We start from the raw sequence: 16,017 nt of genomic DNA, 5'->3' as shown, positions 1-16,017 counted from the left end.
TGAAGACAAGCTTGCTGCAAGCCTCCTTCACCACCCTCGCCACCGGTGTTGCCACTTCCAGGGAACTATGGACTTGAACATCAAGGTCCCTATTTTCATCAACATCCCTTACCACCCTACCATTTACTTAACATCGCCTATCTCTATATGACTTTCCAAAATGCATCACCTCACACTTGTTGGGATTAAATTCCATCTGCCAATGCTCTGCCCTATTTCCATCTGATCTGTATCATGCTTCAGCTTTGGACAACCTTCTTCACTATCCACAGCACCACCAACTTTTGTGTCATCCACAAACTTACGAGTCATACCTCCTACATTCATATGCAAGTCAATATGTATCACAAACAAGAAGGGTCCCAGCACTGATCCTTACAGTAGATCACTGCTCACAAATTTCCAATCAGAAGGCATCCTTCCTCAACTACACTCTGCCTCCTATCAACAAGCCAATTTGGATCCAATTAGCAGCTCGCCTGGATCCCATGTGACCAGACTACCATGAGGGACCTTACTAAAGCCCATATAGATAATATCTATCCCCCTGCCTTCATCTGTCACTTTCTTAGTTACCTTCTCAAGAAACTCAGTCAAATTAGTGAGACAGGATATCTCCTGCACAAAATCATATGGACTATCCCTGCCTTTCCAAATATGTTAGTCCTATCCCTTAGGATTTTCACAAGTAATTTTTTTTTTAAATTTTATTTACAGCGTGGTAACAAGCCCTTCCGGCCCAACGAGTCCGCGCCACCCATTTTAAACTCCCAAATTAACCTACCCGTATGTCTTTGGAATGTGGGAGGAAACCGGAGTACCCGGAGGAAACCCACACAGCCACGGGGAGAACTTACAAACTCCTCACAGACAGTGACGGGAATCGAACCCCGATTGCTGGCGCTGTAATAGCATTGCGTGAACCGCTACGCTACTGTGCCGCTGCCACTGACATTTGGCTCATTAGCTTACAGTTCCCTGGCTTGTCTCTGCTGCCCTTTTTAAATAAGGAAACAAGACTCCAATCTTCTTGTACCTCACCTGTGGCCCTATCCATACCCCTCCCTGTGGTGAATACAAAAGAGAAGTATTCACTTAAGACCTCGCCCACATTGCCCGGCTCCAAACCTAGGAGGACTCACTCTTTCCCTGGCTATCCTTTTGCTTCTAATATACTCATAGAATGTGTTGGGATTTTCCTTAATCTTACTTGCCAAGGACATTTCCTGGCCCCTAATTTGCCATCCTAATTTCTTTCTTAATTTCCCTCCTATGCACTCTATATTCCTGAAAAGACTACTTCAATCCCAATTGACTATTGTATGCTTAATTTTTTTTCCTTGATCAAACCTTCAGCATCCTTTGTCATCCAAGATTCCTTAATCTTGCCGTCATTGTGTTTCACCCTCACCAGAACAGGTTGGCTCTGAACTCTTACTAGCTCCTATTTTAAAAGACTCCCACTTGTCAGATGTAGTTTTACTGGCAAGCTTCTGCTTCCAATTTACTTTTGACAGACCCTCTCTTATGATATTGAAATCCCTCCATTCAAGATCTTAACCTGAGACTAATCTTATCCCTTTCTGTAACTACCTGGAAACTTACAGAATTATGGTTGCTGTTCCCAAAAGTGTACCCCACCTGCCTAGTTTCAACTCTTAAACAGAAGCTCCATGGTCTTCCATTATTCTGTTGACCTGCAGTTTCTCAGCAGGGCTCTCAATGTAGCAGAGGGCACACCGAGCAAGTGGCAGATTTGGTCCTCAAATTGGCTTTGACTGGAGGCGAGACCTCAACCCCAGGGCCACTGACTGCCCAAGCTGTCATTTCAAATGAATGCATTTGAATGTCTTTGACATAAGGAAACATCCAAAACATGAGGGCTATAGAAAAGTGTAAGTATGAATAAAAAGGTTTAAATTATTGAAATATTAAAACATAACAAAACATTTTAAAATACATTTAGTTTGACTGAATTCAGTCACTTTTTAAGGAAATCTGTCTCACTGTCCCAGGATCACCACTGGATTCTCTCCCCCACACTGCCCTCCCCCCCCAAAAAATTATCTTTATAAAACCTACTTCCCTCTCTTTTTATTCTTCCTTGCAGCATGTCTGGGAGTATTGGCACTGATATGGAGATCAGCTGCTTTCCGCACATGTTGTAGCCAGCTGGACTACAAACTTCTATTGTGCTGCTGTGATCCTCCCTTGAATTTGTACCTTTTCCTAGTTTCTCTACTTCCCCCTCTCAAACTTGCTCAAACTCTTCTTGTTCATGAGATTTACATCCTGCTTCCTCGATTATATTCTAACCATCCCACTAACTAATTTCCCTTCCAGGTCCTTCTGTTAGCTTCTGTTATTAGGAATACCATTCCTCTCTTAAGATTTGCTGTCATCACCTGACCTTAAAAGGCATTTGATCTCTGCCCTTTCACAACTCTAATTTTGCTTTATTTTCCAAAGACCTCACTTTTGTTATCAGCTCACAACTTTGTTCTCATCTCTCCCAGAATTCATTGTTAGAATCCTTCAAATATGGTTTCCAGCCCTCCCACTCTTATCAAATGATATCTGATGTAACTATGACAAAGGTAGTCTATGTGAGCTTTTGCTTTCTTATCCATTTGCAGTTTTTGATCTGGTTGATGACAGCATCAACCTTAAAGCCTCTTTACCATCATTCAGATGGTTGGGGTTGCAACGCCAACTCCTCCACTAGTTTTGCACTTATCTAGGAGTCATGGCCAAAAAACTGTACACTGAGAAGTGTGTGTGTGTGTGCATGTGTGTGTGCATGTGTGTGTGTGTGAACCCAAGTTTCCCTCTCACTGGTGATAAATTACCTACAAAATATTGAAAGGCCTGGATAGAGCAGAGAGAATGTTTCCAGTAGTGGCAGAGTCTAGGACCCGAGGGCACAGCCTCAGAATAGAAGGACGTCCCTTTAGAACAGAGATGAGGAGGAACTTCTTTAGCCAGAGGGTGGTGAATCTGTGGAATTCATTGCCACAGACGGCTGTGGAAGCCAAGTCATTGGGTGTATTTAAAGTGGAGGTTGATTGGTTCTTGATCGGTAAGGGCATCAAAGGTTACAGGGAGAAGGCAGGAAAATATGGCTGAGAGGGAAAAATAAATTAGCCATGATCGAATGGCGGAGCAGACTCAATAGGCCGAATGGCCTAATTCTGCTCCTATATCTTATGGTCTTATGGTCTTAACTTACCCAGCAGCACCGATTGGGGCCCCAAGTGAGTATGTGTTGGCATTTGATTTCATAATGTACAATACTGACAACAGGTTGTATTCCATTAGCCTGCTCCTTCAGCTTGTACTGGCAAGATGTTATTTGACCTGGTTCCTTAATTTATATTCTGTCCTGACTTTTTTTTGCTTGATAGGAAACAATTTTTGCCTCCCAAAATCACAAAGGCCAGGTACAGGTATGCTTGGCCAACCACACAATCTGGATTTGGCCATCTTCTCGCCCACACACGCTCATCCATAAATAACAAGAGCACCTCCAACTATTTTATGGAAAGTCTTAATCTCTATCTTCTTCATCCAATGGATTAGCATTTGTTTCAAGTGCTAAAGTAAGTGTTTTAAAAGGATGTTGCCTCTTTGACGTCATTTTGTGTGTGCTTTTATAATTAGCTGAAAGACAGAGCTGGTCAGACCCTTATTTTGACTTTGGAAAGCAAAATCTTTCTGATGATTTTGCGCATGTCAAGTAAGGCCGGATCCCTGAGGCTTCAAGGCCTTCCTGTAGTCTATTTTCCTCAAGTGGCAGGCCTAGTCAATGCAAAACCACAGCACCTGGAGTTGAGGCCGATCCACTTGTCTCTCTCCTTCTCCAGTATTCCCATACACTATAGCGACATGTCTGCGCCAAACTTGTGTTGCAATTGTTTGCAGGATTATAATGTATTATGACAGAGCCTGTGCTTTGAGTTGAGGTCATTGGAGGCCTTTAAAGAGGAGGTGAACACATTTTTAAAAAATCAGGAAATTGAGGGCTGGCACTGAAGGGGCATTGAGGCCTGGGGCAGATCAGTTGAGATCGTACTGAATGGTGGGGTAGGCTTGATGGACCGAATGGCCTACTCCTGCTTCTGTTTCTTGTGTTCTTGTTCACCTCTGCCTGTCCATCATCTTAACTAAAATTCTCCAGCCCTCATGGATCTTCTCTGCCTCTTCTGCACTGCTCCTTCATGTAATACGGTGACCAAAACCATGCACAATGCTCTAACTGTGGCCTATCTATTGTTTTCCACATTGCAAGCATGATCTCCCCATTCCTCTCTCTTTGTCCAATAAATAGCCTCTTTAACCACTTTATCTACCCTCCCAGCAACCCTCAGTGATCCGTGGATGTGCACACTGAGGCCCCTGTGTTCTTCTACACTTTTCAGTAGCCTAGCATTTATTGGTTTCTCCTTTGACTTATTTGAGTTCTCAAAACTTTGTTCCATTTTGCTGCTTTTCTGTGGACCTGAACAGTCCATTAAGGACAGAATGTGTGATACAATACCTTTTACTAAACAAAATAAATGGTGCAGCTAACACAAGTTTCCAGGGTCTTGGATGATTTAACTTGATTGGAAAACAAAGAAGAAACATTACTTTTCACCAAAGGTACACAATTCAACAGGAGTCAAATTCTTCAGTGCTGCCTGACTGATAAATCTGCAGAAACATAACAACTTTAGAAATATTTCTGTTTCAGGTACGTGAAGGTCACTTTATAACCTCGTACATTTGAGGGAGGTTAAGGCCTCAAGTCCAGTGTCAGGCATTATTGATAAGAGTTCCTAGACTGCAGAATATCCACAAGGAAATTGCTTGGAGCTGCCCTGCTTTAACCTGTGTTACTTTTTCGAAGGTGCGGTAATAAAAGTTGTTCCCAATTTTCCAAAACTCCCTATTCAAATCTCATTTCCAATCCTGCCATTATTCCAAATGGTTCTTATCAAGTGCTGTCCTGTGTTATTGTGTTATACAAGATCTATTTTACTTTGTCTTTCTTGGACTGAGAGCTGGAAGTAATGGGAGTAATCTCAATAGCGTGATTGTACTGGAGAGGGTGCAGTGGAGATTCACCAGCATGTTACCTGGGATGGAATGTTTCAGTCAGGAGGAGAGACTGGATGGGCTTGGTTTGTTTTCCTCGGAACACAGGGGGCTGAGGGAGCATCTGATAGATAAACAGTAGTGAGGGCAGATATTTTCCCTGCGGTAGAGGCACCTAAGACCAGTGACCACAGATTCAAGGAGACGAGTCAGAGGTGTAGAGAGGATTTAAAGAAGAATTTTTTCAGCCGGAGGGTGGATGCAATCTGGAATGCACTATCTGAGAAGGTGGTGGGACAGGTACTCTTGCAATGTTTAAGGAACATCTGGACAAGCACATGACATAGAAAGCCACGGACTAATTGCTGGTAAATGGGATTAGTACGGGTAGGACTTGAAGGACTGCATGGATATGGTAGGCCAAAGGGCCTATTTCTGCATTGCAGAACTCTACGGCTCTATGACCCCATCACCTCTTTCTTAGCTGACAGGGACACAATGGGCCAAATGGCCCCCTTCTAAGCTGTAAGTGTCTATGCTTCTATAATTTTTTACTGATGGACCAGAGTGACAATAAACAGCATACAGTAGATTATAATCTTACAAATGATTGCTGCAGATTTGGTGTAGAGAGTTCACTGCAGCCCTTGAACCATCGAAGAAAAGCAGAGAGAAGTAAATCTGGGTCAACTCCAGGGGCCACTGTTTAGTGTTTGCTTAGACTGCCTCTCAGCTAATCAGAAGAACACACACAGAACATAAATTGGCTTGCCTACGCCCTCTTAAAATCCATTAGTATGCTCCTCACAGTTCACAATTCTTCCAAATTTTACTTTATTTGCAAAGTTCAAAATTATGTCCTGTACATTCAAGTCCAAGTCATGATTATATATTCAGAGAAGTAGTAGTCCGAAAACCTGGAGAACACCAGTGTATCCTTCCCTCCAGTCTGAAAAACAACTGGTCACTCCTTTTTACTTAGCAATTCATTATCCATGTTACTGCTGTTCCTTTTTATTCCATGGGCTTCAATTTTGATGACATCTATTAGGCAGCCATTTATTAAACACAAAAAAAACAAACTGCTGGAGGAACTCAGCGGGTTGAGCAGCATCTGTGGAGGGGAAAGTAGCTGTCGACGTTTCAGGTTGAGACCCTGCGTTAAGACCACTGTACCTGCCCTAATGCAGGGTCTCAACCCGAAACGTCGACAATTCCTTTCCCCCACAGATGCTGCCTGACCCCCTATGAGCTTCTCCAGCAGTTTGTTTGTTGCTCCAGATTCCAGCCTCTGCAGTCTCTTGTGTCTCCATTTTATGAAATGATTTTTGAAAGTTGGTATTCGCCACATGAAGCACACTTTACTTCATTGCCCCCCTCTGTTATCTCATCAAAAGCTCGATCAAGTCAACTAAAGAAGATTTGCCTTTAACAAATCCTTGCTGGCTTTCCTTAATCTATTCACACTTGCCAAATAACTGCCCAGTTTGCATGGAGATTGAAGTCCCTCAAGCTATTGTTGTTGTTGAAGAAGTTACCCTGGCAGTGAGATTAATCTGGCAGGGAAGTAATTGCTGAATTTATCCTGGCACTCATTTTGACCAAGGCTGTAACATAGGCATTTCTCCAGTTGTCAGGCAATTCCTCATGGCCAATACTTCTGTAATTTCCATTCTTTCTTCCGTCAGCAACCGAGGATGCATGCATCCATTTTAAATGCAACTTGTCTTTCTAGTAGTGCTTCTGGATCCAGAACCTGAACTACATCTCCCTTTGCCGAGGCTCCAGATCGTCTTCCTTTGTAAAGGCCAATGTGAAGTACCCATTCGGAACCTTGGACATGGTCCCCACGAGTAGATCTCCTTTACGAGCCCAGATCAGCCCCATCTTCTTGTTCTCAGACAGTCCATCAGGTTCGGGGATAACTTACCTGCACTCTGGTTTTGTGGGTTCTGAGGTGCCTAATGAGGCAAATGTGGGAACTGCAGAGTCTTCCACAGGTGGGGAGGGTAGGTGACCACTGTGGCAGGTGGATGGCTAGTATGTGAGACTGGCGGGTGGGTGGTTTGTGATCAGCCCCATGTGTCCTCTTTCTACTTATTCACTATTTAAAAAATGTAGAAGGTTTATGGATTCCCTTTTGTGTCTGTCGCTGATTATTCCCCCTCCCCCTCCCCATCAATCCCACCAGCTTCAGTATATTTTGCAGCCATGGCATCTGGGAGACAACGCACCATCCATTTGTAACCACAGAAATGAACGTCTGTTCACCAAATTCCAGAATCTCTGATAGTTATTGTTCTCTTGTCCCAAACAGTTCATAAGTCAGAAATGCGGCTGCCCAGCAATATATTTAAATAAAAACCAAGAGCAACGTGTAGTTAAACCAGGGCATTTAACTCAACCATTCAGATTTCTCTGCAAGATGCAATGATGCCACCCAGGCAATTGCCTCCCTCCCATTCTGTGGGTGTTACACTTCGAACCTTTTAAAAGCTTCTGCTGCCATTCATCCTGCAAGGTAAATGGAGGCCTTAAGCCTGGGCCTCAATTTATCTGCTTCCCTCTGGTACTGCTTCCTCAGGCACGATCCTGCTGCAGTACCTCCTGCAAGGTAACTGCAGTTGCAGGTGCCTGGGCTCAGCTAGTCACTGGCATTTCAGATACATGGAAGCAACAGAAGGAAAACTGGACTTTGCACAACTTGCAATGCGTCCTTGATTTTCTGCCGCAGTTTATCTTTCTTTCAAAACTGAAGTCTGCGCACACAATAACGTTGAGCTCCACGATACAATTTCTTAGCTCGCTTATGGAAAAGTAAACATAATTTCCCCCTGCTTTCAGGCCTTTTGACCTTACAGTCTGGTGTTTTATGACAATGCTGTTTTGTTCCTCTGTCGTCGGTGAAGTGTGACTATTAGATTTATACAAAAACATTCAAATAGTTAATTTATTTATCAAGTTAACAATTGAGTAACAATGAAGGAGATACTATGCTGGGGAGCAGGTGTAACTGGGGAGCAGGTGTATTTTGACAGTAGTCAAGTTGTTTGACTTGCAGTGATTTATGGTGCTTTGGTACATCATTATGAAACATTGGACATTTTCCTGCGAATTTATGGCTGGAAGGTGAACTATTCAAGGTGGTCAGACTGAATTAGATTCACGTGAATGGATGCTGGTAAAAAAGCCTATTTAAAATCATCCTTTCTAATTTTTATTCTGCTCTATCTTCCATCACCTCTTTAGGGTGATCCCATGACATGCAGCTGACCCTGGCTGACGGAACAGGGAAATGACCTTTTCCTTGGCTTCTGCCAAGTAAACCTAGCTTGACTTCCCAATAGGTTTGTACATACATCTTCTATCCATTTGAAAAAGATAAAAAGAAAGACTGCACTGATATCAAACCTTTCATGACTTAAGGATGCCCCAAATGGTTTACAGCCCAGAAAAGTATTTTTGAAGTGTAGAGTCGAAATGCTTACATTTTCTATTTGTTTTCATGGATTTAATAATTGGAATTTTATCTGATTTTATTTCAGTCAAGCTCACTTAAATGAATAATTAATAAAAGAATAAAACATTTAACGGAATTACATTTCCATGTACAGATTGCTTTTCCTTCTTTTCCATTGATAGTTGTCCCTGTTGCATTAATATTACCTCAGTGTAAGATTTACAAGAACTTCACTTTAGATTTATTCTAAATGTTGCATAGCCTTGCCAAAGTCAATGTACTTTTTGTCAATTAATGCGCTAAGCTTTTTTATTAAATACAAATTTTGTCCACATTTGAAAAACACCCAGTAACTAGATCAATGATGGTTCAACATCTTTTTCACCTCATCAAATGTTTTTGACAATCATTGTGAGAAGCACTTTTGGTTAAGAGTGTAAACTGCTGCATCAAGTGTCAACGCTTAAGCTTTGTGATGTGTATAATTAATTCATGTTTTAGTGGTGCTAGAATCCCTTGACAACAAACCATGGGGGTTGCATATGGTGACACCAAAACTAGAAGATGGATAGGTAATTCCCCTGTCCATCACTACAGTGAGTCACTGGGGTTGATTTGAACAATGGGGTTCTATTGGTTATAGTTCAGAGAGATTATTTTTCAATGCACTGTGAATGGATTTTATAAAAGTATGAATAATCAACGGTAACTTTCACCTTTAACGTAACAAAGAGTTTCCAATAGGAACAAGGTATGGCTTCCCAAGCCCGCCCTGGCATTCATTACTGTGGTTGATTTTCCACCAACTTATCCTCTTTAAGTGACCAAAAATCTATTGCTCTCATTCTGGCAGTGACTTAGCCTCCACAGCCTTCTTAGGTGGAGAATTCCTTAGAGGGCATCCCTGTGATCGAAGAAAGTGCTCCTCATGGTAAATGACTGACCCCCTAATCCAAAAACTATGACCCTACTGTTAGATTCCTATTCAGGAGAAACAGCTTTTCAACATCTACCCTGTCAGGGCATCTTAAAATTGTGTAAGTTTCATTGAGATCACCTAAGCAGAGAATTTTCCTTAAAAGATAGCCATTTGTCACAGGAATTTATCCTGTAAATCTCTCCCTGAGGCAATTAAACCTTCCATGGGAAGGGGAGGAAATCTGTACTCCAAAGGTGTATTCTTAACCAAAGCCTTATGCATGTAATAAGACTTTCTTTTATGCCTCGATGCTCTTATAGTAAAGACTAATACAGTATTTGCTTTCATAATTGTTTGTTGTACCTGCTTTGTTTGTAGCAAAGCCTGTGTGTTGTAAATCCTGAGATAAATCCTTCTATTCATAAATCTCATGGCCAACTCTTCGGCAGACACAGTGCTGTCAACAGACAATCCAATGATTTTAACCTAATTCACTGGATGGGAATCTCATAGGATTGGTATAATGCCAATGTTATACTCTGAGCTATATTATTCTCCTCTGACTTAAAATGAAAAATTAAATCTGTCAGATGCAAAAGCACAGTTGCACCTGGTAATGTCTGGTTTCCAAATAGGATGCATTGAGTTAAAAATTTCACCTCTAATGAGGAAGGCTTTTTTCTCTTGCAAACGTGAACTTAATTGCATGGTAACTGGGGCAATGGTTTTCCAGACTCCCAAGCAAAATTTGTAAACAACATGGTTTATCATAGCCTTTTTATCAAAGATATTTTGACTGCATTGTAATATACTTCATACTGTAATGAGCCGAGTGACAGAATACAGCTCCTGTTATCCGTAACAACCATGCGATCCTTCTTACAGTACTGTATTCCATTTGCAATGCTTCTTATAAAATGTGTTGTAATAGTTCAAAATTTTAAGTGAGAAGAATACTTGTGTTCTTGGTAAAGTCATTATTCATTATTATCAAAAATCAGTAGATCTGCAGATGCTGGAAATCTGAAGTAGAAACCTAAAACGTTGGAAGCTCTCAGCAGGGCAAACAGCATCTGTGGAAAGAGGAACTGTTTCTCTTTCCCCAGATGCTGCCCGACCTGCTGAGTGTTTCCAGCATTTTCTGTTTTTAATTCGGTATTCTTCCCAGTTTTCATCTGTGTTGACAACTCCTTTACCTGTGATAAATGGGGCTGTTTGCTTCAACACTTTGACTCCTAGCTACTATGTTTTGGAGCTGCTTAATATCTTTCCAAGGTCTACCGTTGATTAGGAGTTCGGGGCAGATGAAGAGGCATGGACGGTCTCAGTTACTTTGACTGCCCTGCATAAGCAACAGCACCATGTTTACAGTTTTTGCGCTTATGAAACATTGATCTCAATAAAAAATCATACCAGCAACCACACATACTTGGTGTTGAAAAGCTGTGATATTGTGCAGATGAGGTTTGTAGTTGAGTGGGGATTTTGAAATGCAAGATTTATCAAAACAACATTATCTTACATGTAAATTATTTCACCTGAGTCATGACCATATGACATAGTATGAACAGAACTCTTACTTTGTTCAGACAAGGTTTTTCTCCACACATGGTGAGCTAACAAAAAAAAATCAGAGTAGATTGCCAATTTAACACCATTAAGCAGGACTAGGGAACCATAGGGATAAGAGCAATGTGAAATATCGTATCAGAAGTGAAGACATCAAATGTGCCGTGCGATACCATTGTTTATACAAAGGGATTATCTTGTCTATAATTCAGCCTGGCCTGATTGGCTGCAATGTCCCACAGTGGATTACTTTAAGGAATAATATTCAGAGATTTTGGTACTAGGAAGTTTTCTCTGATCATGTTGAATAAGTTGGGTCTATAACCATGTGATTTGAATATAATATATGGAAGAATCAGCTTCATTAGACTGAGTAGGTTTTCTCATTATATCCATTTTATAGGATCATGAAACAACAGACTGGAATTTTGCTTCTAAGGATATCAAAATGATGTGAACACTTGCCTCTTTAGATCTTTTTTCATATTTAAAACCCAAGTTTGGCATCAGCAAAGCTTTCTTGACATTTTCTTCTCTGCATTTTTGCTACCAATCTCAGAGGTTGATGTTGCTTCCTTATTCTGTAAAGTATTCACTACCTTACTTGAAACTCCTTCCCAACACCTTCTAAGGACGGAGCTATACAGAGATATTATTCTTTGTAATTTGGTTGAAGCGCTTTATTTATTTCTTAAAACTTGTTAGAAATGAAGATGATGTAGTAGTGCAGAAAGTTTATGGTCTAATACTCAATTCGTTGGTGAGGTTAGAACTGGGTTGCACTCCAAAATTTTCACATGGTCTCAACTGTATCACTGTAGAATGCTTTAAAGACACTAACACTAGCAGGCAAGTCAGTTAGGCTTTCTCTTGTGGTTTATTTTTATCCTTTGGCTGTATGTGGGCATTACGTACAAAGGCAGCGTTTATTTCCCTTCCATAATTTCCTTTGAGCCAAGTAACTTGCTCGAGGGCAATTAAGAGTCAACTATATTGCTGAGGGCCTGCTTGAATAAGGATGATAGATTTTCTTCCCAAGAGGGCATTAATTTTATCGTTTATAACAATAGTCACCATTACTAATACTATCTTTTTATTCCAAATCAATGTGATTGATCTTATTTTAATTTCCCAGTGGCCATGGTTGGATTTGATTTTGAACTCGTGTCTTTGGATCATTAGTTCAGAGCATTCAAGAGCCAAGACCAGTGAGCTAACAGCTGTGCTACTGTACCCCTCTCTTTATGAAACTATACCCCTTCCTGATTTACATGTAGGTTCAACAGCATAGTTTAGATTTCAGGTGCCAATTCTACGACTTTCTTGGCCAAGCAATAATAGAGACAGAGGGGAGAGTGAGAGGGGATCATCAGTCTGCTCAGAGATGGTATGAGGAAGATTCTGATATGGGTTCAGAGAAGGGTAATGAATGAAATTTGCCTCCTGAATTGTGAGGGATCTCTGGGGAGTAGGAATGTTTACACTGGGAGTCTCTATCATGGTATTCAAGATCCAAAAGGAAAAGCTAAATTTTATCCAATATTGTCACCATTTTCTCTACTTATCACCACTTATTTTCTCACCATTCGTTTGATTCTCAATAATAATAAGTGCATTATCAAAAAATAACAGCTCTACACTGCTACAGGGTGATTTGCACAGCAGCTTCTGTAGCAAATCAATAACAGGAGCAACCAACGTTTTTATTGTGCCTTCTACTAAATGTCCCAAAATAAAGAACGTAATATGAGAAATTTAAGTAAGGTGAACAAAAGCTTGCTCAGAGATAGTTCTCTTTAAGGGAAGTCTTAAAGGAGAAGCATGAAGAAAGAGGGACATTTAAAGAAGGAGCTCCAGAGATTGGGGCCGTGGCAGATAAAACGACATCCACTATTGGCGTCACAATTAACATAGAACATGGAACAGTACAGCACAATACAGGCCCTTCGGCCCACAATGTTGTGCCGACCTTTAAACCTCGCCTAAGACTATCTAACCCCTTCCTCCCACATATCCCTCTATTTTAAATTTCTCCATATGCTTATCTATCAATCTCTTGAATTTGACCAATGTACCTGCCTCCACCACTGCTCCAGGCAGCGCATTCCATGCACCAACCACTCTCTGGGTAAAAAACCTTCCTCTGATATCTCCCTTGAACTTCCCACCCATTACTTTAAAGCCATGCCCTCTTGTATTGAGCATTGGTGCCCTGGGAAAGAGGCACTGGCTGTCCACTCTATCTATTCCTCTTAATATTTTGTACACCTCTATCATGTCTCCTCTCATCCTCCTTCTCTCCAAAGAGTAAAGCCTTAGCTCCCTTAGTCTCTCCTCATAATGCATACTCTCTAATCTAGGCAGCATCCTGGTAAATCTCCTCTGCACCCTTTCCAATGCTTCCACATCCTTCCTAAAATGAGGTGACCAGAACTGGACATTTAAATTAGATTCAAGGATGCACAACAGACCAGAATTGGAGGAGCACTGTGACCTTGAAGGTGTCGGGCTGGAGGAGAGTGCGGATGGGGTGATGGACAGGACACTGAGGGACTTGGAAATAAGACTGAAGTAAGGAAGTGGAAAATGTTATGAATCTCGAACAGGTGATGGATACATTTAAGGATTTACGAAATCAAATCGTATATAATGCATAAATCTTATGATCTGACAAACTGAAACAATTTTTCTTGGTCTTACGTTCCTGAGGACATTGGGATATATTAAGGGAAAGAAGCTTATCCAGGGTTGCCTACAACTGGAATCCTGGAGTTTACAGTAATTTCTTAATAAGCAAAAGTTTACCAGACTGTTTACTGAGATGAACAATATTTTTTTACTCCCAGCTTGCTGGTGATTTGAGTGAGTGATGTGTATGCCATTTAATGGTTAGAGTAAGAATTTGAATGTTGTCTTGGTTTGTCACATGTAAGGGTGAACATAGGAAGAATATTTTTTCCTCTGCTTTCTGAAGCAGGAGTATTGACCATACTGCAGTGTGAGAATCATTTGAGCCTTATTCTGCACCTATGTCCCTCTTCGGCTGCTAATTTTCCCCACTACTGATTCCCTTGCAGATGCAGAGAAGCTGAATGAAGCCACTGACACTGGCAGGAGAGCTGGCTCCATCCATGCTGCGTCCGACAAAAGGAAGATTGACGACTCCAGTGACAGTCAGGAAGAAGAACAGATGGTAAATGAATTCTCAATCATTTCCTTGGGAAAGATATATCAAGCCTGCACTGTAATTATCTTATCTATGTGCCTAAAGTTGCAGTGACCCAGTCATTGGAAAAAATAATTTCCCCGTCCTCTGCAAAGTAAATTCCCTCACCCTCTGCAGTTTCATGTGCGGGAAGCAGAGAAAGGCAAGAGTTTCTGAAACAGAAACCCCATTCATCTCAATGATATTGAACTTGCTGCAGTAAAGCTCAGTTACAAGTCAATGTGCTCTTCCCTTCTTGCTTCCAATTAATGTAGAAACTAGGAAGGTGGATTGAGGGAATATCAAGGAGAGGAAGAAGGAAGCCACAGCATCAACCGCTCCTAAGATTAATCACTTTAATCAAATTAATAAAATTAATCATTTGAGAAGATTTCAATTCCATTATTAACTGTAAAGTGTTTTGTGAAGTGCCTGAGGGTGGTGTTGAAGTGCCATACAGGTTGACATCTTTTGTTCTTCTTCATACAAATGATGTTACCCAACAAAATACCAGCACAGTGGTTCAAGACCCATAGCCCAGGACCTCAGCAGAGATGAAATGAGTTGGTCCTCAGATGAAACAGACCAGGAAGTAATGATTTCCAAGCTCTGGAGGCTAGTCAGAAGAAAAGAAAATAGAGGGAGAAAGAAAATAAATGATGTCTTGGGAGAGAATGAGTAGAATAATAAGTGAAGATTCTTGAATTCAAAATAGTGAAGAGAGTGTTTGGCCCGTGGACGATGGGAAGGAAGGAAGTAAAAGGGCTGGTGTTGCATCGCCTGCACAGGAAGTTGCCATCAGAAGGGGTGTGGGTTTTGATGGAGTTGGAACTTGGTGGGCACAGCCCATCTGGAACGTTAAAAGCGGAAGATTTCTGGTGTTGACGTTAGAGGTGTTACACTGTAACACCATCACGTTAGAGGTGTCAGAAAGAAAGAACTTTGTCCTTGTTCTGGGTGGGAGAGAGGACAGAATGAAATGGTGAGAAACGAAAAAGACACAATTGAGAACCGAAGGTGGAGGATGGGGTGGGAAGGAGTAACCCACAGACGGTATTGGTATTGGTTTATTATTGTCACTTGTACCAAGGTACAGTGAAAAACTTGTCTTGCGTACCGATCGTACAGGTCAATTCATTACACAGTGCATTGAGTGAGGTAGTACAGGGTAAAAACAATAACAGAATACAGAGTAAAGTGTCACAGCTACAGGGAAGTGCATTGCAGGTAGACAATAAGGTGCAAAGTCATAACAAGGTAGATTTTAAGGTTGAGTCCATCTGATCGTATAAGGGAACCGTTCAATCGTCTTATCACAGTGGGATAGAAGCTGTCCTCGAGCCTGGTGGTATGTGCCCTCAGGCTCCTGTATCTTCTGCCTGATGGGAGAGGGGACCTGGTTGGGTGGGGTCTGTGATTATGCTGGCTGCTTCACCAAGGCAGCAAGAAGTGTAGACAGAGTCCATGGAGGGGAGGCTGGTTTCTGTGATGCTCTGGGCTGTGCCCACAAGTCTCTGCAGTTTCTTGCGGTCCCGGGCAGAGCAGTTGCCTTACCAAGCCGTGATGTATCCGGATAGGATTTAAAAATTTAGAGTGTTTTAGATTAAAGGAGTTTTGATAAAATAATGAAAAATAAGAAAAAATGTGGTCAAGAGGAGGATCTTTAATAGTTAACTGTGCTGTTGAACTGTTTATCTTGGTTGGGTTCTTTCGTCCTACTCCTGAGGCTTTAGCTTAAAAATCCAGGGCAATGCTCCAAGTGTGGTTTTGATGGAATGCTGCACTGTT

The 16,017-nt window shown here is 41.4% G+C and overlaps 1 protein-coding gene across 1 annotated transcript in view; it reads left to right on the top strand.

Annotated features, from left to right (window-relative positions):
• Positions 1–16,017, top strand: part of LOC127577716 (N-acetyl-beta-glucosaminyl-glycoprotein 4-beta-N-acetylgalactosaminyltransferase 1-like) — a 591,438-nt gene that overhangs the window by 182,426 nt on the left and 392,995 nt on the right. Inside the window, exon 2 of the mRNA XM_052029203.1 lies at positions 14,102–14,217. Within this exon, the coding sequence (XP_051885163.1) occupies positions 14,102–14,217 (116 nt within the window). The remainder of the gene's footprint in view (positions 1–14,101; positions 14,218–16,017) is intronic.

The sequence above is a fragment of the Pristis pectinata genome, chromosome 14, assembly GCF_009764475.1.
Source record: "Pristis pectinata isolate sPriPec2 chromosome 14, sPriPec2.1.pri, whole genome shotgun sequence".
In the NCBI taxonomy this organism is placed as follows: Eukaryota; Metazoa; Chordata; class Chondrichthyes; order Rhinopristiformes; family Pristidae; genus Pristis; species Pristis pectinata.
The sequence above is the reverse complement of the archived record's forward strand: the minus strand, read 5'-3'. Positions and strand labels throughout refer to the sequence as shown.